Genomic DNA, 25620 nt, shown 5'->3' with positions numbered 1-25620 from the left:
GGACCAGTATCAGAGTCAGCTCTATTATTTCATCGTCAGCTGCACATTTCAACTTTGGGAAAAATTAAGTTTCATTCCATGTTTGATTTTATCAAATATCCAAAATAAGAGGAAAATCAAAAATGATTGGGAAATCCAGTTTCTGACATATAAACCCAATAAAATGACATATCAGATTGTGTACAAGTTCTGAAACTATATCTCTAATGTGTTAGTGGACTTCAAACTACATGATCTCAAAGGTGTTGGAGAGGTTTAAAGCGTGCAGAGGTGTGTTCAGGTCAGTCCTGGATGATCTCAAAGGTGTTGGAGAGGTTTAAAGCGTGCAGAGGTGTGTTCAGGTCAGTCCTGGATGATCTCAAAGGTGTGGGAGAGGTTTAAAGATCTGGAAGGTGTGGGAGACGGTTAAGGCATGCGGAGGTGTGTTCAGGTCAGTCCTGGATGATCTTGTGGGTGTTGGAGAGGTTTAAAGCGTGCAGAGGTGTGTTCAGGTCAGTCCTGGATGATCTGGAAGGTGTGGGAGAGGTTTAAAGATCTGGAAGGTGTGGGAGAGGTTTAAAGATCTGGAAGGTGTGGGAGACGGTTAAGGCGTGCAGAGGTGTGTTCAGGTCAGTCCTGGATGATCTCAAAGGTGTGGGAGAGGTTTAAAGCGTGCAGAGGTGTGTTCAGGTCAGTCCTGGATGATCTCAAAGGTGTGGGAGAGGTTTAAAGCATGCAGAGGTGTGTTCAGGTCAGTCCTGGATGATCTCAAAGGTGTGGGAGGTTTAAAGCGTGCAGAGGTGTGTTCAGGTCAGTCCTGGATGATCTCAAAGGTGTTGGAGAGGTTTAAAGCGTGCAGAGGTGTGTTCAGGTCAGTCCTGGATGATCTCAAAGGTGTTGGAGAGGTTTAAAGCGTGCAGAGGTGTGTTCAGGTCAGTCCTGGATGATCTTGTAGGTGTGGGAGAGGTTTAAGATGTGCAGAGGTGTGTTCAGGTCAGTCCTGGATGATCTCAAAGGTGTAGGAGAGGTTTAAAGCGTGCAGAGGTGTGTTCAGGTCAGTCCTGGATGATCTTGAAGGTGTGGGAGAGGTTTAAAGCATGCAGAGGTGTGTTCAGGTCAGTCCTGGATGATCTCGAAGGTGTGGGAGAGGTTTAAGGCGTGCAGAGGTGTGTTCAGGTCAGTCCTGGATGATCTCAAAGGTGTGGGAGAGGTTTAAAGCGTGCAGAGGTGTGTTCAGGTCAGTCCTGGATGATCTCGAAGGTTGGGGAGAGGTTTAAAGCGTGCAGAAGTGTGTTCAGGTCAGTCCTGGATGATCTCAAAGGTGTAGGAGAGGTTTAAGTCGTGCAGAGGTGTGTTCAGGTCAGTCCTGGATGATCTCAAAGGTGTGGGAGAGGTTTAAATCGTGCAGAGGTGTGTTCAGGTCAGTCCTGGATGATCTCGAAGGTGGGGGAGAGGTTTAAAGCATGCAGAGGTGTGTTCAGGTCAGTCCTGGATGATCTGGAAGGTGTGGGAGAGGTTTAAAGCGTGCAGAGGTGTGTTCAGGTCAGTCCTGGATGATCTCAAAGGTGTGGGAGAGGTTTAAAGCGTGCAGAGGTGTGTTCAGGTCAGTCCTGGATGATCTCAAAGGTGTGGGAGAGGTTTAAGGCGTGCAGTATGTCGTTGCTCACGACGGAGTAAATGTGGGCGCGCTCAAAGCCGTTGAAGTCGGTGGTCAGGCTGACGGAGTAAGCGCCCATGTTGTCGATGAGGAGCCAGTCCCCCACATGCAGCTCTGGGAACCAGTGGCTGTCGGTCACTTTGTCGAGGCAGTCGCAGGTCGGGCCCCAGATGACTGAGGGGTACCTCTGCTCGCTGCTGTCCACGGCCTGTAAAACACATTAGGATGATAGTCAGACTGGGAACTCTATCCTACTGCAGTGTGTTTGTTTGAATCCTAATTTACACGTCTTCATATCTGAGAGGAAGATGAGAGACCTCTTAGTGATTCCAGGAATAAAATCCAGTCAGGATTCATCTGAATCTGAACCTTAACCTGAATCTGAACCTGAACCTGAATCTGAATCTGAATCTGAATCTGAATCTGAACCTGAATCTGAATCTGAATCTGAACCTGAATCTGAATCTGAATATGAACCTGAATCTGAATATGAACCTGAACCTGAATCTGAATCTGAATCTGAATCTGAACCTGAATCTGAATCTGAATCTGAATCTGAACCTGAATCTGAATCTGAATCTGAATCTGAACCTGAACCTGAATATGAATATGAACCTGAATCTGAATATGAACCTGAATCTGAACCTGAATCTGAATCTGAACCTGAATCTGAACCTGAATCTGAATCTGAATCTGAATCTGAACCTGAACCTGAACCTGAATCTGAACCTGAACCTGAACCTGAATCTGAACCTGAACCTGAATCTGTCCCACCCTAGTGGATTTGTTATAAAGTATCAGGAGACTTTGATAATGTTAAATCACTAATATAAAAGTAACATTGGTGGAAAACCACTAGCTAATAACTTTTAGGCTAATGTTAGGCTATGCTTGCGTATTGTTGTTATTTTGGAACCATATGATAGTCTACCTCAAATCTAGATTTCCTGGATCTAGCATGGAGCATAAGAACCCAAAACCAGTAACATAGTCTGACACCAGTATTGGTCTACGAACAAGTCAAACTGTTCTGTAGTTCCTGTTGACCTAAAGTACCCTCTTTCCCTAACCTTTAACAAACATTGTACAATTAGCCATAACCATGGTCTCAACCTGACTTCAACCAGCTGACGTCCCAACACTTGGATTCTTTGGTATCCAAGAATTCTTAACTGTTAGCATTTCAAGTATATCTTAGCATACGGATATTTACCCGGTGAAGGTACGGCTCGACCGCAGTGTGGGCGGCATCGTTGATGAGGCAACTTAAGGAGCCATACACGCCATCGTTAAGGTAATACATCATCATCTTGTCGGGACAGTCTTCATTTCCATCTAAGAGAGAAAAACAAGGTTTTAAAATCGCACTGAAATTCAATCATTTCAACCACATCCTTTACTTTTTACTCTTTAATTCCTAAACTGAGCTCTGACTATTCCTTTACTGTTTTTATGTATTATTATATTGTGTATGATTAGATTGTATTTTAATAACTGTACAGTACTTTGGTCAACTGAGGTTGTTTTAAATGTGCTTTATAAATAAAGTTTGACTTGACATTCGATAATCAATCAGTTAATCAAACAGGCTTCAAAAACATTCTGATACTTTACTGCAAAGTTCTGTGATATCGTCTGTGATGACTCTCCTGGCGATGACGTTAGCCGCCAGCGTGAAGGCCGATTCCACGTAGTACCGGCCTGGTTCGGCCATGATCTTCACCCCGCTGTCCGGGGGGAAGTATTTATCCAGAGCTCCGTTAATGACCTCCGAAAACTAGACGGGGAAAACACAAGAAGTCTGAAGCTTGTTCCAATCACAGTGCAGTTTATAAATCAGCTCTGAGGGCACCAGACGTGTGGGAGTTTGTATTTCTTATTTAGGAGGTTTGACGGGTTGGAAAGTTCCAACTTAAGCTTGAGTTGAGACCTCAATCTGAAAGATGGAGGATGAGGAGGAGCAGAGGGTGGCAGCATGTTCTCTGTGAGAGCTTAAATCAGTTTTGATCTGTTCTCTTGTTTTCTTTTTTCATGATGGAGATCATTCCATCTGCACAATAACTGAGTCGTGCTAAATTAACGTATGCTGCAGTTGAAGTTTCCACCACTAGATGTCACTACTTTGGCCGAATGGAGGAACAACGTCAGAGTAAGTTTGGATGTTAAGCTCATGCAGAGTCCTACGTCTGCATGGTGACACATGTGAGTTACAAACTGAGGTTTTCTACGGTTGGTTTCGTGTCGCCATTGCAGTCTAACTTAAGACACAAAGGGAGCGCCGCCTGCAAGCTAGTCCAGGCAGACAACTCGAGCTGCGCTCATTCATACTGACACGTCATCAACAGCTTCTACTACTCGTCTCCCCACTATCATCTCTCTCTCTCTTCATCTCCCTCTATCCCTCTCTCCAACACGGTCTCAGCAGATGTGTGTCTAACATGAGTCTGGTCCTGCTGGAGGTTTCTGCCTGTTAAAAGGAAGTTTGTCCTCTCCACTGTAACTTGCTAAATGCTGTGAGGTGTAATCCTCATGGTGGATTAAGGTGGGGTCAGACTGAGTCTGATCCGGTCTTGGTGTTGGGTCTCTGTTCATAATTTGACATAGAGAAGTCTAGACCTGCTCTGTTTGTAAAAGAGTCTTGAGATAATGTTTGTTGTGATTTGGCGCGATACAAATAAAGATTGATTGATTGATTGATTGATTGATTGATTGATTGATTGATTGGTTGATTGATTGATCCTCCCTATCAGCTGATCTCAACATCCTCTCATTGGTGGTCTATTTAACCTGCAGGTCTCCCTGTCTCTGCCTCTGCTTTGCCAGAGCTCCTGCTGTCCAGCTCAGTGCTGTGTGCAAACTTCATCCCACCTCCTCCCCGGCATCCACCTGCAGGCTCTGAGGGGGGTTAGTCCTCTCTCATTACTCCTAAATGTCTGCATTTAAATAATCTATGAGGAGTAATGAGGTTCAAACACAATACTGGATGCTGTAATAAACTTTATCTTAAAGGCCCTGTGAGGAGTTTTGAACTGGCTGAGAAAAAGACTGAAAATGATACTGATGCCTCTTTATGACCTTCAATAGTAAACAAGACCATCAGCAACAACACTGACACCTTCTCTGTTGTAATTTTTAATGCCTGAAACTGCCCTGGGGGGGTAGGTGTCAGACCAGATGATGGACATCTCGCTTCAGACACAGCCTTTATTTGACTGTTTTCATGGAAAAGAATCACATTGCCTGATAAAGTTGACTGTTGAAAGACAACAGGATGAGGTTTTTGTTGAAAACACTACTTTTGCATGTATAGGACGAGATATGAGGTATCACTTTGTCCACAAGGGGACATCAGAATCAATACAAAACAAAAGTTCCTCACAGCAGCTTTAAGTAAAGCATGAGTTGTCTGACTGAACTTACACAGAGCTGGTGCAAAAGGCTGTAATTAAATAGATAGTGGCCTTAAGCAACACTTGAATTAACATAACAAGCAACAAATGATTTCTTCAAAGTTTTAAAGAAGTGCAGCTCGGCTAATAGAGATCTGGAAACCCTTATAATGCATGCTTTAGATCAAATGAAGACAGGATGTAGATTTGTTCCTAAAGATGTTTTCCTTGATTCATCCACATTATTGAAGTGATGGAAGGAGCTGTTTGTAACAATAATAATAAACACCAACATCATAATCTCTTCAACGTACCTCTTCAAATTTCACTTGGAAGTCCTCTCTGCCAGAGAAACCTCCACCAATATCCAAGAGGCTCATTTGGAACCCCATCAATTTCTGAAAAAGATAACAGCATAGTTTTAGAATGAAGCAGTCTTAGTTTGTGTTCCTTTGGCAGCATAGTTCTGGTTCAGCCAACCTTTTAAATATCTTAATCCACCTCAGGATATCATGAACAATATTAAAGGAGTGTTATACACAAGATGTGCATCTGTCCAATCAAACTCACAGCCTCACATTCACTCCTCATATTTAACCTTAACAGAAGATTTACAATCATCCCAACAACCTTCAGTCCCTCCCTGTTCCTCCAAACCTGTGCATGAACTGTATTTCAGGATGTTCTGTCTGCAGACGACTCACCGCGATGTCAAAGACTTGCCGGGCGTCTTCTATCGCTTGTTTGAACGACGCGCATTCAGTGCAGCCGCTGCCGACGTGGAAGCTGACCCCCATCACGTTCAGGTCCAGCTCGTGAGCTCGCTCCAGAAGCTTCCCGACGTTCTCCAGCTTGGCTCCGAACTTTAAATTGAGCCTCAAGAGAGACTTGGAGTCGTCCACTGCGATGCGGAGCACCAGCCTGAAGGATCGATCAATCAATCAATCAAGCTTTATTTATAAAGCACCTTTCATACAAATAAAATGCAAAGTGCTTTACAGCGATTGAAAACAAGAAAGAAGCAGAAATGAAACAATGCTAAGACATTTTAGTGGAAGATAATAATAATGATAATAATAAAACTAATAAAAATACAAATTAAAAATAAGAACAACATCAAAATAAAATAAAATAGAGACCAATGCACACCAAAATAAAATATGTGTAATCAAAATAAGTTAAAGCATCAAAATTAAGAATAAAAATAGTTAAAATAAATAGATTTAAAAGGTAAGGCAAGGCAAGGCAGCTTTATTTGTATAGCGCATTTCATACATGAGGGCAACTCACTGTGCTTTACATTAAAACATTAAAAGCATTGGAGACATTTAGACAGACATAAAAGAACACAATTAAAATGACAAATATGATAAAACAGAAAAGAAAAGGAAAATTAGAAATATATTAAAAATTACATTAAAATGTTAATTTAAAGTGAGTTAAAATAATCTAAGATAGGAAGGCAGTGGGAAATAAAAAGGTCTTAGTCTTTGATTTAAAGAGGTGAGAGTTGGAGCAGACCTGCAGCTTTCAGGGAGTGTGTTCCAGATATATGGAGCAGAATGACTAAACGCTGCTTCACCATGTTTCCTTCTGACTCTAGGAACTGAAAGCAGACCAGTACCTGAGGACCTCAGAGGTCCAGGTGGTTCATAAAGTAGTAGCAGATCAGCCTAACCCATTCAGGTCTTTATAAACCATCAGCAGGATTTTAAAGTCTATTCTCTGACAGACAGGAAGCCAGTGTAGAGATCTAAGAACTGGAGTGATGTGGTCTACTTTGTTGGTCCTTGTTAGGACTCGAGCAGCAGCATTCTGTATGAGCTGCAGCCTCTGATGGACTTTTTAGGGAGTCCTGTAAAGACCCCGTTACAGTAGTCTAGTCTGCTAAAGAGAAACACATGGAGGAGTTTTTCTGCATCCTGCTGAGACATGAGTCCTTTAATCCTTGATATATAAGAGTTGAAAAATAAAACTAAGGCTGAAAAATATCAATAAAACTGAGTAGATAAATAAAATCAAATAAATGAATGAATAAATACATAAAAATAGAATAAGATAACAGTTAAAATTACTAAAATAATAAATCAACATTTAAATCAACATTATAGTAAAAGGTAGGTAATAAAATAGTTAAACTCTACATAAAAGCCAGACTGAATAAATGTGTTTTTAGTTTATGTTTAAAAGTCTCAATATCTCCATCAGCTCCTCTCAGATCCTCCAGCAGGCTGTTCCATAGTTTGGGATCGTCGTGGCTGAAAGCAGCGTCACCAAATGTTTCTGTTCTCCTCTGAGGAACAGCTAAAAGACAGGAGCCGGAGGATCTGAGAGACCTACCTGGTTTATATACTAAAAGCATCGGTAACACTTTACAATAAGGGTCCCTTAATTAGCGTTAGTTAATGCATTATTAAGCATTAATTAACAGTTTAATAATAGTTTAATAATCGTCATAATGTATTACCTAACATTAACTAACACATTAGTTAATGCATTAATAAGCAGTTAATTAATGTCCACTGCTCAGAGTTAATGAATACATTATTAAGCATTAATAAAAGTTACAAAACTTAATTAGTTAACCATTAGTGAATGCTTTCTGGACCCTTATTGTAAAGTGTAACACATGCATCACTTAAGTAACACATTATAAATGCTAAACTGCTTCATAAGCATAAGCATAAGCGTGTGCATCACTTTTAAGTGTCCTCTGGAAACACTTCTGTTGTGTTGCTGTCTATTTGCAGCGTGTTTTTCTAATGTGTTGTGTTGTGGTCTTTGCATCGCGTTTTCTAAATGCTGTGCATGTGTTGTCAAATTGATGAAGATGTTTTCTTCATTTTCTTGTGTTTTGTCTTTTTGCATGTGTTTTCTTAAGTTGCAGTGCTGTGAGCTCTCAGGGCCACCGTACTTCTCTGTGCCAGTTGAGATGTTATCTGTGATTATCTGTTTTATTCTAAATAAAATGTGTTGAATTCTTTATATGTGTTGCTTCAACTACCTTTCAACTCATTTTGCTTCAGAGTATGTGTTACCTAAGAGATACATGTGTTACACTTTACATAAGGGTCCAGAAAGCATTCACTAATGGTTAACTAATTAAGTTTTGTAACTTTTATTAATGCTTAATAATGTATTAATTAACTCTGAGCAGTGGACATTAATTAACTGCTTATTAATGCATTAACTAATGTGTTAGTTAATGTTAGGTAATACATTATAACGATTATTAGTCACTTAACTTTCAACAACACATTAACAATATTTCAAAAACTGCTTTCTTCCACCTCAAAAACATCGCCCGTCTCCGCCCCTCCCTGAAACTCTCATCCACGCCTTCATCACCTCAAGACTCGATTACTGCAATAGCATCCTCTACGGTACACCCAACACCCTCCTCAACAAATTACAATACATACAAAACTCAGCTGCACGCCTCCTCACTCATACCCGCTCCAGAGACCACATCACCCCAGTCCTCCAGAACCTCCATTGGCTTCCCATCCCCTTCAGAATACAGTACAAGATCCTACTCATGACCTATAAAGCCCTCCATAACCTAGCTCCCTCCTACCTCACCGACCTTCTGCAGCCATATAATCCCTCCCGCAACCTCCGCTCCACCAACGCCAACCTCCTCACCCCTCTCACCAAACCCAAGCACCGAACCTGGGGGGACAGGGCCTTCTCTGTCGCTGCCCCCACCCTCTGGAACTCTCTCCCCCAACACCTCAGATTCTCTCCTTCACTCACCAACTTCAAATCCGGACTCAAAACACGCCTATTTACAAAGGCTTTTAAACTAGAATTGATTGATTTTTATTTTTTATTTTTCTTGTTTTGTTTTATTTTGCTGCCTTGCTTTTCTTTGCTTTTTTACACTGTTCTCCTTTTGCTTCCTATTGTATAATTGTATTTTCATGTAAAGCGCTTGGAGAACCTTTTAAAGCGCTTTTATAAATAAAATGTATTATTATTATTAATAAACTATTATTAAACTGTTAATTAATGCTTAATAATGCATTAACTAACGCTAATTAAGGGACCCTTATTGTAAAGTGTTACCAAAGCATCTCTGAGATGTAGTCTGGTGCGAGGCCATGCAGCGCCTTAAAAACTAGTAAAATAATTTTAAAATCAATACGAAAAGCAACAGGCAGCCAGTGTAAAGATTTTAAAACAGGCGTAATGTGCTCTCCTTCTGGTCCTCGTTAAAACTCTAGCTGCTGCATTTTGTAATTACTGCAGTTTGTTAATTGTGTTCTTTGGAAGACCAGAAAGGAGAGCATTGCAGTAGTCCAGCCTGCTGGTTATAAAAGCATGCATGAGTCTCTCTGTGTTGCTCAGAGAGAGAAACGGCCTCACTCTAGAAATGTTCTTTAAATGATAAAAGGCTGTTTTGGTGATAAAACGAACATGTGGTTTAAAATTAAAATCAGAATCAAATAAAACACCTAGGTTTCTGGCTTCTTGGCTTGGATTAAGTCCATGAACATTTAGTGTGGAGGCCAGTTTCTCTCTCTGAGCCTTTGAAGGATGGTACCTTTGAAGGATGGTACCAAAGACTTGTTTTAAAGCGAGTCAGAAACGGAAGCAGCTGCTGGATGTTAGGATTTGTTTCTTACTTGGCTTTGGGATGACAGAGAGAGATCTTCAGGAGTTCATCCTCACTATCAAACGTCATCATGTTGACTCCGTGAGCGCAGGCGTACTTGATGTGGGACAGAGGTTTGGTTGTATGGGCGTAAATGATTTTGTCTGGTGACACTCCAAGAGACAGGGCCAGCTCGATCTCACCCTGTGTTCCACCAGATCAGGATTCAGGTAAGAAAACACAGCAAACTAAAGAACGAGGCCATCTTTGATCATGAGAGAGACTTGGACTTTTTGAAATACCTTGCTCGCACAGTCGAAACCGGTGTCCAGAGCGCGCAGCATCTGCACCACCGCTGGTGTGTTGTTGCATTTCACGGCGTAGAAAGGCTTGACTCGAGGCAGGTTGGTCAGCCACCTGAAGTGCCTCTTAAACATACTGTCCAGATTGGCCACGAGGAACGGCTCTTCATTTTCCTGACACAAAGACACAAAGTTAAACACCTTGTTCTAAAAAAGCTTTGAATGTTAACGTCTCTTAAACTCACCTCGGAGGAAAGCTCTTTGATTTTAAGGTCTATGAAATCATCGATGGTCCTTCCATTTTCTAAGATGTCAATGTCTCCTTCCTCAGGGGAGAAGAGATGCAGGATGGATCCGTTTTTGGTTACTGGTGCTGCAAGAGTGACGAGGTAGAACATGAGAACATGCTTCACTTACTTCGCTTCAAACATCACAGTGATGAGTATTTCATCCTCTTACCATGGCCGACGAGCTGCTCCATAGTTCGCAACCCTGAAACAGAGCAAAGGTGTGAAATGAGTGTTAAAGCAGCATGTGTGTGAAACAGAGCTACATGTGTCTGCAGGTACTCACCAAGTCTGACAAAGACTCATCACAACATGCTCATTTTGTTCACTCACTCTTTTCTCCACCTACTTTAAAACCAACAATGAAGGTGTTTACCTTCACAAACCAGTTCCTTGATTTCCCCTCTGTACTCACAGATTCAAACACTCATTATACAAAGACAAACAGAAGAGGTGTTACACAGTGACAGCCAGAGGGAGGAAGACAGACCGCCCTCCCTCTCTGCAGACTTCAGGAGACCCTTCATGTTCTGCTGCTGCTGAAAGACACTCGTCATGGATACAAGCTCACTGATGCACAGAATGTTTAGAAGTCAACAGCTGAAAATAATAATAATAATAAAATAGATTTAGACCAAAAAATTAAAAATGAAGGTCCATTTATTTAATTATTATTATTATTATGAGAAAAAAGTAAGAATTCTAAAATAGAAGTCAGAATTCTGGGACTTTTTTGGTGATGATGTTGGATATTTTCAAAATGAGATTCTTTTAAAAATTCCTGTTTCTACTGATTAATTTGAGTTCAGACTAAGAGCAGACACAATTCTGACTTTAATCTCAGAATTCTGACTTTAATCTGAGATTAATCTCAGATTTGTGACTTTTTCTCATAATAATAATAATAATTAGAAAGAATCTACCTTCATTTTTATTGTAATTTTTCAGTGGCCCTGATCCTCTTCCGTATGGAGAGAATATTGTGTCTTTAATATGCAATCAAAAATAATGGATTTGAGAACAAAAAACAATTTTGCAAACAAAATTATGATTTGAAAAATATGAAATAATGCTATGAATAAAGGAAATATATTTGTGATTAAAAATGTATCTTTATAAATCCACTCTTTTTTTGTTACAAACAAAATTATTATTCTCACGAACCACAGATTCGTTTGTGTTTCTACATAACTGTCATGGGCGGGACCTCCCCTGAGAGATGCAAGAAGCCTCCTGATTGGTCAGTCTCACTCAGAGAGACGGTGTGACAACTTCCGCCCCAACAAGTTGTTGCCGTGAAGGGAGACATATCAACATGGAGAAACAGGTACGTGTTGCGTAACATACCTGTCTATTTTCTGTCTTATTGGTGCTTTTAAGGTTACACTTGTCGTTCCTTCTTCCAGTGTTTTTTCCCCTAACCGTTTTAGACGGCGGTATCAGACATTAACCCCTAACACGCTGTGTGCTCGTCATTAGTGACTGACTTTATTACCGCCCGGCTTTAGTGACAGTTATCCTAATTTCATAGTTATCGGCCTGTTTATAAATAAATAAACAAACTTTTTCATTAGATATACTATCAGAACAAATCAGGAGGCGTGTGTGTGGATTGTTGAGGGGTCATTCCTCCTTTAAGTTAAGTAAAAAGAAACTAAAAGCATAAAAGAGGCCATATTTTCACTGATCTTCAACCCTTACTCGGGGAGTCCACAGGATGCGTGTGCGCCGCGTTACGGCTGCGACACGGCTCTGCTCCGTCCCGGGGCTTTCGCCCTGGTCCATAGGATGCGTGTTTGGAGCGGCGCGCACTCCGGAGCAGGAAACTCAAGATCCCTCGAGAACTCCAAAACGCGCGAGAACAATGCCACAGGTTATGACGTAATGTTGAAGAAGTGGTGAAATTTACGATCTTGTGTTTGCACATGGTGTTTATTTTGAAAGTGAGCGGATGTTGCATACGATCCTCGTGCCTGACTTCCGGGATAGTTCGATCATTTCTGTGTGGATTGACGCGTGCTGGGCGCGGGGAGCGGCGAAAATAGACTCCCCGCGTATCTCTGGCAGAGCGGCGCGGCGGAACGCTCCAGAGACGGAGCTGAGACGCGCCGCAGCGCGCCCTGTGGACTCTAGAGCATTGACTTGAATGGGAACCTATTTGCTGCGACGTGCGCGGCGCAGCCGTAACGTAACGCGACGCATCCTGTGGATCTTGGGCTTTAGGGTTTGATCATGTTTTATTTATCACTGTCGCTGGTAGGTAAGCCGGGCGGTAATAAAGTCAGTCACTAATGACGAGCACACAGCGTGTTAGGGGTTAATGTCTGATACCGCCGTCTAAAACGGTTAGGGGGAAAAACACTGGAAGAAGGAACGACAAGTGTAACCTTAAAAGCACCAATAAGACAGAAAATAGACAGGTATGTTACGCAACACGTACCTGTTTCTCCATGTTGATATGTCTCCCTTCACGGCAACAACTTGTTGGGGTGGAAGTTGTCACACCGTCTCTCTGAGTGAGACTGACCAATCAGGAGGCTTCTTGCATCTCTCAGGGGAGGTCCCGCCCATGACAGTTATGTAGAAACGCAAACAAATCTGTGGTTCGTGAGAATAATAATTTTGTTTGTAACAAAAAAAGAGTGGATTTATAAAGATACATTTTTAATCACAAATATATTTCCTTTCTTCATAGCATTATTTCATATTTTTCAAATCATAATTTTGTTTGCAAAATTGTTTTTTGTTCTCAAATCCATTATTTTTGATTGCATATTAAAGACACAATATTCTCTCCATACTTCCGTACACCTCAAGAATTTTCCTTGAGGACCAAAAACATTTTGAGAAACTCTTAAAAACTTTTTCTGCATTTGTGTGAAGGGACCAGATTCTTCAATTAAAGGAGAAAAAACTGGACCAGCACAATCAGATAATTCAGGAACTTCAGATACAGAGTCCAGAAGGTTAAACTCGGCTAATATCACACTCCAAACAAGCAATAACTTAAAATATGAAAGATCTTCAGGATCCATGTTAGGATGCTGACTCAGGTGATACCTGTGATGGAGGTGTGTCTCACAAACAGCCAGCTGTGTAAATACATCTCTAATCTGATCAGCTGTGAGATCATGTCTGAAGTTTTATGATTCTAAGTGAGCCATTAAACATCCCACAGTCAGCATTAGAAGGCGTGTGGAAGTTGAAGTGTTTTTACGAGGCACTTGAGGCCCCGAGCAAAGAGGCAACCTCCACTCTTAGAATATGAAGCCCATGCAGAAGTGTTAAAAACTGCAGTTCATCGAGCGTCCACTAGAGGCTGGCTGCAGAAACACAGGAAACCACATACACACCCATTCAAAGAGGCGATCTTTGCAGCATTAATAAACATGTTTACAGCCTGGGTCAAAAAAAACACATTCTAACTAAAATACTAAAATCAGTATTTCTTTGAGTGGACTGGGGGGCCAAAAGTCCCCCCAGTCCACTCTCTCTACTGTCACATGCATTCACACTCACAGGCACACTTCCTCTGAGCCTGAAACACGACGAGACACACAGCTGATAAATCATCTCCACAAATATGAGTAGAGACCAAGCCTGGTCATTAAGCTTCAATACAAACACAGAATAAGATTGATGTCCTACCTGTTTTGGACATTACGCTCACAGACATGAATGAACATTTGTCCTGACTGATCCTGTGGACTGGGAGGAGGCGTGGACAGTAAATGCATTCAGCGTCTCTGTTAGTGTTCACACGTCTTAGTTGTTTCTGTCCGGATCGCTGCAGTGGACTTAACTTTAACTCATAAATCAACCTTGGCGTTAGTTTCTGCAGGATATGAAAGTCATACACTGTAATCAGGTGACAGCCTGCTGATTTAATCATTTCTTTCTAATCACTCACAAACCAATCACAGCCCATTCTCACACCAATGCTGCCTGGAAAGCTTTGCCTCCACCACCTCCTCCTTCCTACTCCCAAAGCCTCTGGCTCACCCTCATATCTGGGGTAAAGCCATGGCATGATGCTTGGCTGATTCAGAGAGCAGAGCAGTCAGCGCCAAGCACAACATTTGGTAATCAATGGTTAGATCTTTGATGAGAGTGTTTCTGACTGAAGGTTGTTTCATGTCTGTCGACTTATTCTTAAGCTGTTAACATTTATTCCCATCATTAGTCAGTCATCATCAAGCTCTGACACGGTGAGCTAATGAAGGAGTCTGTTCAGAGCGCCGTGTTCATAATAATACTTTGATATGTAGCTCCGGTGTGTCTGTCATGATTTCACAGAAGTCAGGACGCAGTTACATTACTGTATCAGTGTTTTGTATTTAGAGGCATGCTGGGAAAGTTGTTTTAACTGCTGCATCCTACGGTGGCCCTGAAGGACAAAACACATTTACAAAAAACTTAAACACTTTTACAAAGTGGGAGACAAATTAGAATTTTTGGAAACAATTTTACATTTTATAAAACAAAATTATATTTAAGGAAACACTTTTACCAAGGCCAAAACAAATTTACAAACAATGGAGCACTTTACCGTTAAGCCTGACTCCTTTAAGCCTGACTCCTTTAAGCCTGACTCCTTTAAGACTGACTCCTTTAAGCCTGACTCCTTTAAGCCTGACTCCTTTAAGCCTGACTCCTTTAAGACTGACTCCTTTCAGCCTGACTCCTTTAAGACTGACTCCTTTCAGCCTGACTCCTTTCAGCCTGACTCCTTTAAGACTGACTCCTTTCAGCCTGACTCCTTTAAGACTGACTCCTTTCAGCCTGACTCCTTTAAGACTGACTCCTTTAAGACTGACTCCTTTAAGCCTGACTCCTTTAAGCCTGAGTCCTTTAAGACTGACTCCTTTAAGACTGACTCCTTTAAGCCTGACTCCTTTAAGCCTGAGTCCTTTCAGCCTGACTCCTTTAAGCCTGAGTCCTTTCAGCCTGACTCCTTTAAGCCTGACTGTGGTCTGAGGCGATGTGGTCTGAGGCGATGTGGTCTGAGGCGATGTGGTCTGAGGCGATTTGGTCTGAGGCGATGTGGTCTGAGGCGATGTGTTCTGAGGCGATGTGGTCTGAGGCGATGTGGTCTGAGGCTATGTGGTCTGAGGTGATGTGGTCTGAGGCTATGTGGTCTGAGGTGATGTGGTCTGAGGCGATGTGGTCTGAGGCGATTTGGTCTGAGGCGATACGGTCTGAGGCGATGTGGTCTGAGGCGATGTGGTCTGAGGCGATGTGGTCTGAGGCGATTGTGGTCTGAGGCTATGTGGTCTGAGGTGATGTGGTCTGAGGCGATGTGGTCTGAGGCGATGTGTTCTGAGGCGATGTGGTCTGAGGCTATGTGGTCTGAGGTGATGTGGTCTGAGGCGATGTGGTCTGAGGCGATTTGGTCTGAGGCGATACGGTCTGAGGCGATGTGGTCTGAGGCGATGTGGTCTGAGGCGATGTGGTCTGAGGCCGTCTCCTCTGAATCCTGACACATGATGAAGGTTTTGTGGAGATGTGACGGAGGTCTTCCAGAGACATGATGCTTTTTGATCTGAGGTCTGAGACCCGAGGGTGTCCTAATATGTAAACCATGTCCATCTCTGTTTGGGTTCTCTCTATCAGGGTTCAACATTACTTTGCATGTTGAAGTATCCTCTTGTATTTCTCAGGTTAAAACTTCTGATGAAATGCAAAAACAATATCATAGTGGGACTCAATAAAAATGCTCCAACATTAGGGAATCATTGATGAGAAGGAATGATTCATGGTTTTCTTTTTAATAAAGGACCTGGGTGTTCTTTGGGTCACCCATTTCAGGGACACGTGAGCCTTACCCAGTGAAGGCACAGTCTCCCTGGATCTCTCTCAATCACTAACATCAGGTGAAAATCAACCAAACATGTGCCTGCTGAAAAAACAGGGATGGTAGAAGGGGAACAGGCCTTCCTTTGGTGACATCAGCATGAAGCTACCCAGGGACCCATACAACTCAGACAGCAGCAACATAATGAAAATCCCAAAACCACAATCACACGGGTCCAAATCACCAGACGTTCTTGTTCTAGTCCTTTCAGCCTGAGTCCTTTCAGCCTGAGTCCTTTCAGCCTGACTCCTTTCAGCCTGACTCCTTTAAGCCTGACTCCTTTCAGCCGGACTCCTTTAAGACGGAGTCCTTTAAGCCTGACTCCTTTAAGACTGACTCCTTTAAGCCTGACTCCTTTAAGCCTGACTCCTTTCAGACTGACTCCTTTAAGCCTGACTCCTTTAAGCCTGACTCCTTTCAGACTGACTCCTTTAAGCCTGACTCCTTTAAGACTGACTCCTTTCAGCCTGACTCCTTTAAGCCTGACTCCTTTCAGACTGACTCCTTTAAGCCTGACTCCTTTAAGACTGACTCCTTTCAGCCTGACTCCTTTCAGCCTGACTCCTTTAAGACTAACTTCTTTAAGCCTGACTCCTTTCAGCCTGACTCCTTTAAGACTAACTTCTTTAAGCCTGACTCCTTTCAGCCTGACTCCTTTAAGCCTGACTCCTTTCAGCCTGACTCCTTTCAGCCTGACTCCTTTCAGCCTGACTCCTTTAAGACTAACTTCTTTAAGACTGACTCCTTTCAGCCTGACTCCTTTCAGCCTGACTCCTTTAAGCCTGACTCCTTTCAGCCTGACTCCTTTCAGCCTGACTCCTTTCAGCCTGACTCCTTTAAGACTAACTTCTTTAAGACTAACTTCTTTAAGCCTGACTCCTTTCAGCCTGACTCCTTTAAGCCTGACTCCTTTCAGCCTGACTCCTTTCAGCCTGACTCCTTTCAGCCTGACTCCTTTAAGACTAACTTCTTTAAGACTAACTTCTTTAAGCCTGACTCCTTTCAGCCTGACTCCTTTAAGCCTGACTCCTTTCAGCCTGACTCCTTTAAGACTGACTCCTTTCAGCCTGACTCCTTTAAGCCTGACTCCTTTCAGCCTGACTCCTTTAAGACTGACTCCTTTCAGCCTGACTCCTTTAAGCCTGACTCCTTTCAGCCTGACTCCTTTAAGCCTGACTCCTTTCAGCCTGACTTCTTTAAGACTAACTTCTTTAAGACTGACTCCTTTAAGCCTGACTCCGTTTAGTCTGAGGTGATGTGGTCTGAGGCGATGTGGTCTGAGGCGATGTGGTCTGAGGCGATGTGTTCTGAGGCGATGTGGTCTGAGGCGATGTGGTCTGAGGCGATGTGGTCTGAGGCGATGTGGTCTGAGGCGATTTGGTCTGAGGCGATACGGTCTGAGGCGATGTGGTCTGAGGCGATGTGGTCTGAAGCGATGTGGTCTGAGGCGATGTGGTCTCATCTGAATCCTGACACATGATGAAGGTTTTGTGGAGATGTGACGGAGGTCTTCCAGAGACATGATGCTTTTTGATCTGAGGTCTGAGACCCGAGGGTGTCCTAATATGTAAACCATGTCCATCTCTGTTTGGGTTCTCTCTATCAGGGTTCAACATTACTTTGCATGTTGAAGTATCCTCTTGTATTTCTCAGGTTAAAACTTCTGATGAAATGCAAAAACAATATCATAGTGGGACTCAATAAAAATGCTCCAACATTAGGGAATCATTGATGAGAAGGAATGATTCATGGTTTTCTTTTTAATAAAGGACCTGGGTGTTCTTTGGGTCACCCATTTCAGGGACACGTGAGCCTTACCCAGTGAAGGCACAGTCTCCCTGGATCTCTCTCAATCACTAACATCAGGTGAAAATCAACCAAACATGTGCCTGCTGAAAAAACAGGGATGGTAGAAGGGGAACAGGCCTTCCTTTGGTGACATCAGCATGAAGCTACCCAGGGACCCATACAACTCAGACAGCAGCAACATAATGAAAATCCCAAAACCACAATCACACGGGTCCAAATCACCAGACGTTCTTGTTCTAGGGTTAAAAGGAGTTGTTAAAGAGGCAGTCGTTTGTATCGTGGAGGAGCAGGTGTAGCTCTCAGGATGCAGTGGGACGGTTCTGGTTCAGTTAAATCTCTTCTATGTAAAGATTCTGTGTCAAAGAGGTTGGGGAACATTGGCCTAGCTGAAGGCGCGCCCCATATACAGAGACTACAGTCCTCATCGCAGCAGTCGTGTGTTCCACTCCTGGCCTCGACCATTTCCTGCATGTCCTCCCCCTCTCTTCACTCCCCACATGTCCTGCTATTCAGCTGTCCTGTCAATAAAGGCAAACAAAGGAAGATTTTTCCATATGAGCTTCTAAAACATCAACAAAGTACCAGAGATACTTTTCCTCGTCCTCTGAAGTGCTCACAGTGTGACCGGAGACATGCGTTCTGTATTTGTTGAGTGAGTGATACCTTTCTTAGAAAGCTGGCACATTCATTGGCAAACATCTGACATGGAAGTGATCCAGCCTTGTCGTGCATTGTCTGCAGTTGACATAGTTAAGTTGATTCCTCCTCACCGCTGTTAGCAAAGCAAACACAACTTCTGACTCAGTCCAACCCAGGAGGGTTCACACCCAGAGTGTTTCCAGGGCTGCAAAGTTTCCTCTAACTACAGCCTCAAACATCTGCATCAATCCATCCATCCATCCATCCATCCATCCATCCATCCATCCATCCATCCATCCATCCATCCATCCATCCATCCATCTTCTTCCACTTATCCAGGTCAGGGTGGCGGCCCCAGACACTCCTCTCCCCAGCTCCTCTGGGAGGATACTGAGGCGTTCCCAGGCCAGCTGAGAGATCTAATCTCTCCAGCGTGTCCTGGGTCTTCCCCGTGTCCTCCTCCCAGACGGACATGCCCAAAACACCTCCCCAGGGAGACGTCCGGGAGGCATCCTGACCAGATGCCCGAACCACCTCATCTGGCTCCTCTCGGTCCAGAGGAGCAGCTGCTCTACTTTGAGTCTGAGCTCCTGACCCTCTCTCTGAGTCTGAGCCCAGACCCCCTGCAGAGAAAGCTCATTTCGGTCACTACCCACAGCTTGTGAACATCGGTGAGGGTTGGAACGTAGATTGACCTTTAAATCAAGAGCTTTGCCTTCTGGCTCAGCTCCCTCTTCACCACGACAGACCGGTACTGTCCAAATCCGTCTGTCAATCCCGCTCCCTCTTCCCCTCTCTCGTGAACAAGACCCCGAGATACTTAAACCCCTCCGCTTGGGGGTTAAGACTCTCCTCCGACCCGGAGTGGGCGAGCCACCCTTGTCCGACTGAGCACCAAGGCCTCAGACTTGGAGATCCTGGTCCTCATCTTTATTTATAAAGTGCCAAAGCACAACAACTCTTAACTGAAGACTCTTTCCAAACAGAGCAGGGAGATGGTAAATGAGAATGTGATGCTTTTCATGTCTTTCTGACCACTCAAAGGGCTTTTACACTACTTATCACATTCCTTTACCTTTCCAATCCAATCCATTTTATTTATAGAGCACATTTAAAAACAACAAGGTTCCCAAAGTGCTGCACAACAAATACAAACAGGAGAAATGAATAATAGTCACATTTAAAATACAGTAAATTAAAGGACAAACAGAGACCAACATAAACTCTCATGCTGTATTAAAAGCCAGGAGTAAAAACAAGGTTAAAGACATGATTTTAAAGGATCCAGGGTGGGGGACATGTTGACCTGAGTGGGTAGCTCATTCCACAGTTTAGAAGCTTCCACTGAGAACGCTCGGTCACCACGAGACGCCTCTGATCATCAGACCTCAGTACTCTGTAGGGGGCGTAGATGTGTATGAGATCAGAGATGTACTGAGGTGGCAGACCATGCAGTGACTTAAAAACAAGCATTCAAATCTTAACATTAATTCTAAAATGGACAGGGAGCTGCTGGAGGGAGGAGAGGACGGGGATGATATACTCATGTTTGTGGGTTCCTGTTAAAAGGCGAGCAGCCGCGTTCTGGACTTCCTGTAAGCGAGCGAGGGAGGCGGGGTTAATGCCGGTGTAAAGGTCATTACAGTAGTCCAAACTGGTCCACATAAAAGAATGGATCAAGCGCTCAAAATCATTAAAAGATACTTCAGGTTTAATTTAGGATAAAAGCCTCAGATGATAAAAACTGCTTTGAACTACTGAGTTTATTTTGGGGTTTTTTCCCCAAGTTTTTAAAGCTCATATCAGCATAAGAGTGGACATAATGCTCCCTTTGTTCAAATGTTGATCTGTTATTATTGGTGCAATCCAAGGCAAGGCAAGGCAGCTTTATCTGTACAGTGCATTTCATACACGAGGGCAACTCAATGTGCTTTACATTAACACATTAAAAGCATTGGAGACATTCAGACAAGCATAAAAGAACATAATTAAAATGACAAATATGATAAAACAGAAAAGAAAAGGAAAATTAGAAATATATTAAAAATTACATTAAAGTTTTAATTTAAAGTGGGTTAAAATAATCTAAGATAGGAAGGCAGAGGTAAATAAAAAAGTCTTAATCTTTGATTTAAAAGAGGTGAGAGTTTGAGCAGACCTACAGCTTTCAGGGAGTGTGTTCCAGATATGTGGAGCATAATGACTAAACGCTGCTTCACCATGTTTCCTTCTGACTCTAGGAACTGAAAGCAGACCAGTACCTGATGACCTCAGAGGTCCAGGTGGTTCATACAGTGGTAGCAGATCAGCAATGTATTTTGGGCCTAAACCATTCAGGTCTTTATAAACCATCAGCAGGATTTTAAAGTCTATTCTCTGACAGACAGGAAGCCAGTGTAGAGATCTAAGAACTGGAGTGATGTGGTCTACTTTTTTGGTCCTTGTTAGGACTGGAGCAGCAGCATTCTGTATGAGCTGCAGCCGTCTGATGGACTTTTTAGGGAGTCCTGTAAAGACCCCGTTACAGTAGTCTAGTCTGCTAAAGAGAAACACATGGAGGAGTTTTTCTGCATCCTGCTGAGACATAAGTCCTTTAATCCTTGATATATTCTTAAGGTGATAGTAGGCTGACTTTGTAATGGTCTTAATGTGGCTGCTGAAATGAAGGTCTGAGTCTAAGACTACACCAAGGTTTCTGGCTTGGTTTGAACATTTCATCATTGCAGATTGGAGCTGAGCAGTAACCTTTAACCTTTCTTCCGTGGCTCCAAAAACAATCATTTCAGTTTCTTCTTTGTTGAACTGAACAAACAACAACAACAAACACTGTCAGGACAATTCTCTAGAAACACATCCCAAAGGTCCTGACCTCTCAGGCCCAACACGTTAACACTGGAATAACAGCCTGCGTGAGACGTAAGGGAAGCTTTATGCCATATTCCATTCTCTGCTAACAAGTCAATATTTAGTGTTACGGTTCTTAAATGTGTACCTTTCCCATCCTGCACATCTCTCTTACCAGACATTAACACGCTATCTGTTTGGGACAATAACCCTCTGTGTACCTTGTCTATCTGTGTGTAAATGACTCTTGGCTGCAACTAAAAAATTGTAAATACAAACAAAGTTCTGCACACAGCCGGCTTTCATCACTCAATGTATGCAGGATGTGATGACATGCCTCACATACAAACACGGGCTCTCTCTCTCTCTGCTGTTATCAGAGGATAACATGTTATCAGTGACGCTCCTCTGAAGGCCTTTTAGTGCAGTGTGATGTGACACAGCAGGAGTAAGACTCAAGTGTCCCACAATGGGAAGCTGCCTTCCTCATGAGGAAGTTCATGATGCTGAGGGGAAAGAGGGAGGTCCATGTATTGATCCGTGTTGGACCCCTGCAGCAGGACTGTGTTGTACTGAGCAGATTCTTTCATATCAGCTGTTGGAAGCCTTTAAACCTGTCTTATACAAATAAGTGAAGAGCCCAGGGGAGCAGCCCCTCAGGACATGGAGTGTTATACTCTGTAAACACATAAACCAAAGTGTAAACTGTTGTGTACACAGTCTTTGTGTTTATTGAGACTTAACCCAAAAGACAAAAAACTGTACACGAGAGAAGAGCGTGGCCACATCTGCCTTTAGGTGTTCTCTCTGTTTCTTAATCTTCTGAAAACCCTGTTCAGTGTTTGAAATCTGGATCTTTGATGTCTGGACAGGGAAGCTCCAAAGTTTGAAGAATGCTGAAGGTAAATCTTTCTCTTCAGGCGACAGGACAAAAATGGAGAACACCATTAAACAACAGTTGTTTTTTTTTGAACAATTTTTTTATTTAAAGTTGTACACATAGTATGTTACAGAGTCTGTTTAGAAGAAATTAAATGAGAAAACATTAGAACTCGGCAGGCATTTCCAGGCAGGCAGTCATAGATAGGTTCCTAGTTTTGGTCTCATCCACACAAAGAAACAAGGGGGGAAAGACCCCCCCCTCAAGTTACTCTATCATAATTGTTTGGCAGTTGAAGGTGCTTAATTACAGGAGCCCACAAAGTTAAGAACAAATCCAATCTACAGTGAAGTTTTGCAGTTATCTTTTCCATCAGATAAACTGTCTTTAATCTCTCTTTCCATTGGTGAAGGGTGGGAGGTAGTGGTTTCAGCCAGGTCAATGTTATCATTTTCCTGGCTACTAATAAAAGGACATGCAACAATTTGACTTTCTTTTTGTCCATAGCTCCCTCTGGGACTAAACCTAATATGTAATATCGTGGATCCAATGGCAAATCAACCTTCAAAATAGATCGAACTTCTATTTGGATCCCTAACCAAAAGTTTTTTAATATCGGGCAATCCCAGAAAATGTGGGTATGGTCTCCCACTTGCTTACAGTTTCTCCAACACAGGTTTGACCTATTTCTATCATATTTTGATGTAATCACAGGAGTTTTAAAATATCTCAATTTTAGTTTCCAATTAAATTCTTTCCATGTAGGACTGCTCGTGATTTTATGTCCTTTTTCACAGGCTTTTTCCCATTTTTCATCCTCAATGATAACGTTCATCTCAATCTCCCATCTCTCTTAAACAACAGTTTTTAATTTAAATAGTATGGACATTATTCAGAGGGACCTCCCACAGAATCCTCTATCAGGGTCACATTTGATGAAACTTCTGAGTTTTGGAAACTTGAAAGAAGATGGCGCTCCATCAAAACAACTGGAACTTGTAAATCAATCCCAGGTTCCTTCTCGGCAGTGATGAGGCTATCAGCTTCTTTAATGATAAAGTATTAAAGGTCACAGATCAAATTAGCAACCTCTTGCTCTTAGCAGGTGTGGATCCCTTTACCAAGTCTGAAATCATGGAGACAACTTTAAAACCAGATGCCTAGACTGTTTCTCACCTTTGGACCTTCTCACGGTGTCTTCCGCCCATATCACTTTCTTTAGACCCCATCCCAGCCTAGCTACTGAAGGAAGTCCTCCCCTTAGTTAGCACTTCTTTACTTAGTCTGATCATTATGTCTTTATTGGCACAGTCATTTAAAGTATCTGTAAACACACCAGCTTTAGCTTTCATTAAACCATATTATCAGATCGATCTCAGTTTTCACACGTTCATAAAAAGTCCTCTGTGCACATTAAGATCAGTTATGGAGTTCCACAAGGTTCAATGCTTGGACCGCTCATTTTCACCATAGCATCATGAGGAAACACTCAATAAATGATGGTTTTATGCAGATGACACTCGATCATACTTAACAATGAAGCCAGAAGAAACCAATCTATCTATCTATCTATCTATCTATCTATCTATCTATCTATCTATCTATCTATCTATCTATCTATCTATCTATCTATCTATCTATCTATCTGATATAAAGACCTTGATGACCTTGATCTTTTTAAGGCTATAACTGTCTTAGACTGCATTGGAATCTGGGAGTCCTATTTGATCCAGATTTGTCCTTCAACACCAGAATCAACACATTTCAGCTGATATCCTGTAAGTGCTGCTTTATCTTTATTGCTTCGTCAGGTAAGGGGGAGGGGCTTCATACATCAGCAGTTACATGACATTCTGTTCTGGAAACCAAAGTTTGAACTTTCCCCCAGTGCTCATCCCTTCCTCTCTTTTTTAAAGACTATCCATGTTTGTGTGGGAAACAAACAAAAGCAGAAACACATGGGACGTTCAAAGAAACGTGTTACGAGATGTTAATGTCCTGAGAAGTAGAGAAGTTCATACTGGGACAGGACTGAATCCTTTAGGTCCTTCAGGTCCTTCAGGTCCTTCAGGTCCTTTAGGTCCTTTAGATTCAGAGAGCCACCAAAGAGCAGTTAGTTCTGTGGAGTGGAAAGAAGCCGTTCCCACCATGAGGAGTTTCCTTAATTTCCTTTGAGTATGAGCTGGAACAGAAGGAACAGAAGGAACAGAAGGAACAGAAGAACAGAAGAACAGAAGAACAGAAGAACAGAAGGAACAGAAGGAACAGAAGGAACAGAAGGAACAGAAGAACAGAAGAACAGAAGGAACAGAAGGAACAGAAGGAACAGAAGAACAGAAGGAACAGAAGAACAGAAGGAACAGAAGAACAGAAGGAACAGAAGGAACAGAAGGAACAGAAAGAACAGAAAGAACAGAAGAACAGAAGGAACAGAAAGAACAGAAGGAACAGAAGAACAGAAGGAACAGAGGGAACAGAAGGAACAGAAGGAACAGAAGGAACAGAAGAACAGAAGGAACAGAGGGAACAGAAGGAACAGAAGGAACAGAAGGAACAGAAGGAACAGAAGAACAGAAGGAACAGAAGAACAGAAGGAACAGAAGAACAGAAGGAACAGAAGAACAGAAGGAACAGAAGAACAGAAGGAACAGAAGAACAGAAGAACAGAAGGAACAGAAGAACAGAAGGAACAGAAGGAACAGAAGGAACAGAAGAACAGAAGGAACAGAAGAACAGAAGGAACAGAAGGAACAGAAAGAACAGAAAGAACAGAAGGAACAGAAGGAACAGAAGGAACAGAAGGAACACAGGGAACAGAAGGAACAGAAGAACAGAAGGAACAGAAGGAACAGAAGGAACAGAAGGAACAGAAGGAACAGAAGGAACAGAGGGAACAGAAGGAACAGAAGGAACAGAAGAACAGAAGAACAGAAGGAACAGAAGAACAGAAGGAACAGAAGGAACAGAAGGAACAGAAGGAACAGAAGAACAGAAGGAACAGAAGAACAGAAGGAACAGAGGGAACAGAAGGAACAGAAGGAACAGAAGGAACAGAAGGAACAGAGGGAACAGAAGGAACAGAAGGAACAGAAGAACAGAAGAACAGAAGGAACAGAAGAACAGAAGGAACAGAAGGAACAGAAGGAACAGAAGGAACAGAAGAACAGAAGGAACAGAAGGAACAGAAGGAACAGAAGGAACAGAAGAACAGAAGGAACAGAAGGAACAGAAGAACAGAAGGAACAGAAGGAACAGAAGGAACAGAAGAAAAGAAGGAACAGAAGAAGCAGAAAGGAACAGAAGGAACAGAAGAACAGAAGGAACAGAAGGAACAGAAGAACAGAAGAACAGAAGGAACAGAAGAACAGAAGAACAGAAGGAAC

The 25620-nt window shown here is 42.6% G+C and overlaps 2 protein-coding genes across 2 annotated transcripts in view; both read right to left on the bottom strand.

Moving 5' to 3' along the window:
• Positions 1–538: 538 nt before the first annotated feature.
• Positions 539–21543, bottom strand: LOC117809123 (ornithine decarboxylase-like). Its single transcript, XM_034678795.1, has 10 exons — positions 21506–21543; positions 10384–10416; positions 10170–10297; positions 9925–10098; positions 9654–9826; positions 5730–5946; positions 5340–5423; positions 3251–3413; positions 2850–2971; positions 539–1844 (listed from the first exon to the last, which is right to left on the bottom strand). The coding sequence occupies exons 1-10, from the start codon at positions 21537–21539 to the stop codon at positions 1584–1586; spliced, it is 1389 nt and encodes a 462-aa protein (XP_034534686.1). The 5' UTR covers positions 21540–21543; the 3' UTR covers positions 539–1583.
• Positions 21544–24011: 2468 nt separating this feature from the next.
• The window catches only part of LOC117809125 (synaptic vesicular amine transporter-like), a 13517-nt gene continuing 11908 nt past the window's right edge, over positions 24012–25620 (bottom strand). The window contains exon 15 of the mRNA XM_034678796.1: positions 24012–24419. Coding sequence (XP_034534687.1) covers positions 24399–24419 — 21 coding nt within the window. The 3' untranslated portion in view covers positions 24012–24398. The remainder of the gene's footprint in view (positions 24420–25620) is intronic.

Source organism: Notolabrus celidotus, unplaced genomic scaffold (genome assembly GCF_009762535.1).
Source record: "Notolabrus celidotus isolate fNotCel1 unplaced genomic scaffold, fNotCel1.pri scaffold_235_arrow_ctg1, whole genome shotgun sequence".
Lineage (NCBI taxonomy): Eukaryota > Metazoa > Chordata > Actinopteri > Labriformes > Labridae > Notolabrus > Notolabrus celidotus.
This window is presented reverse-complemented; position numbering and strand designations above follow the sequence as displayed.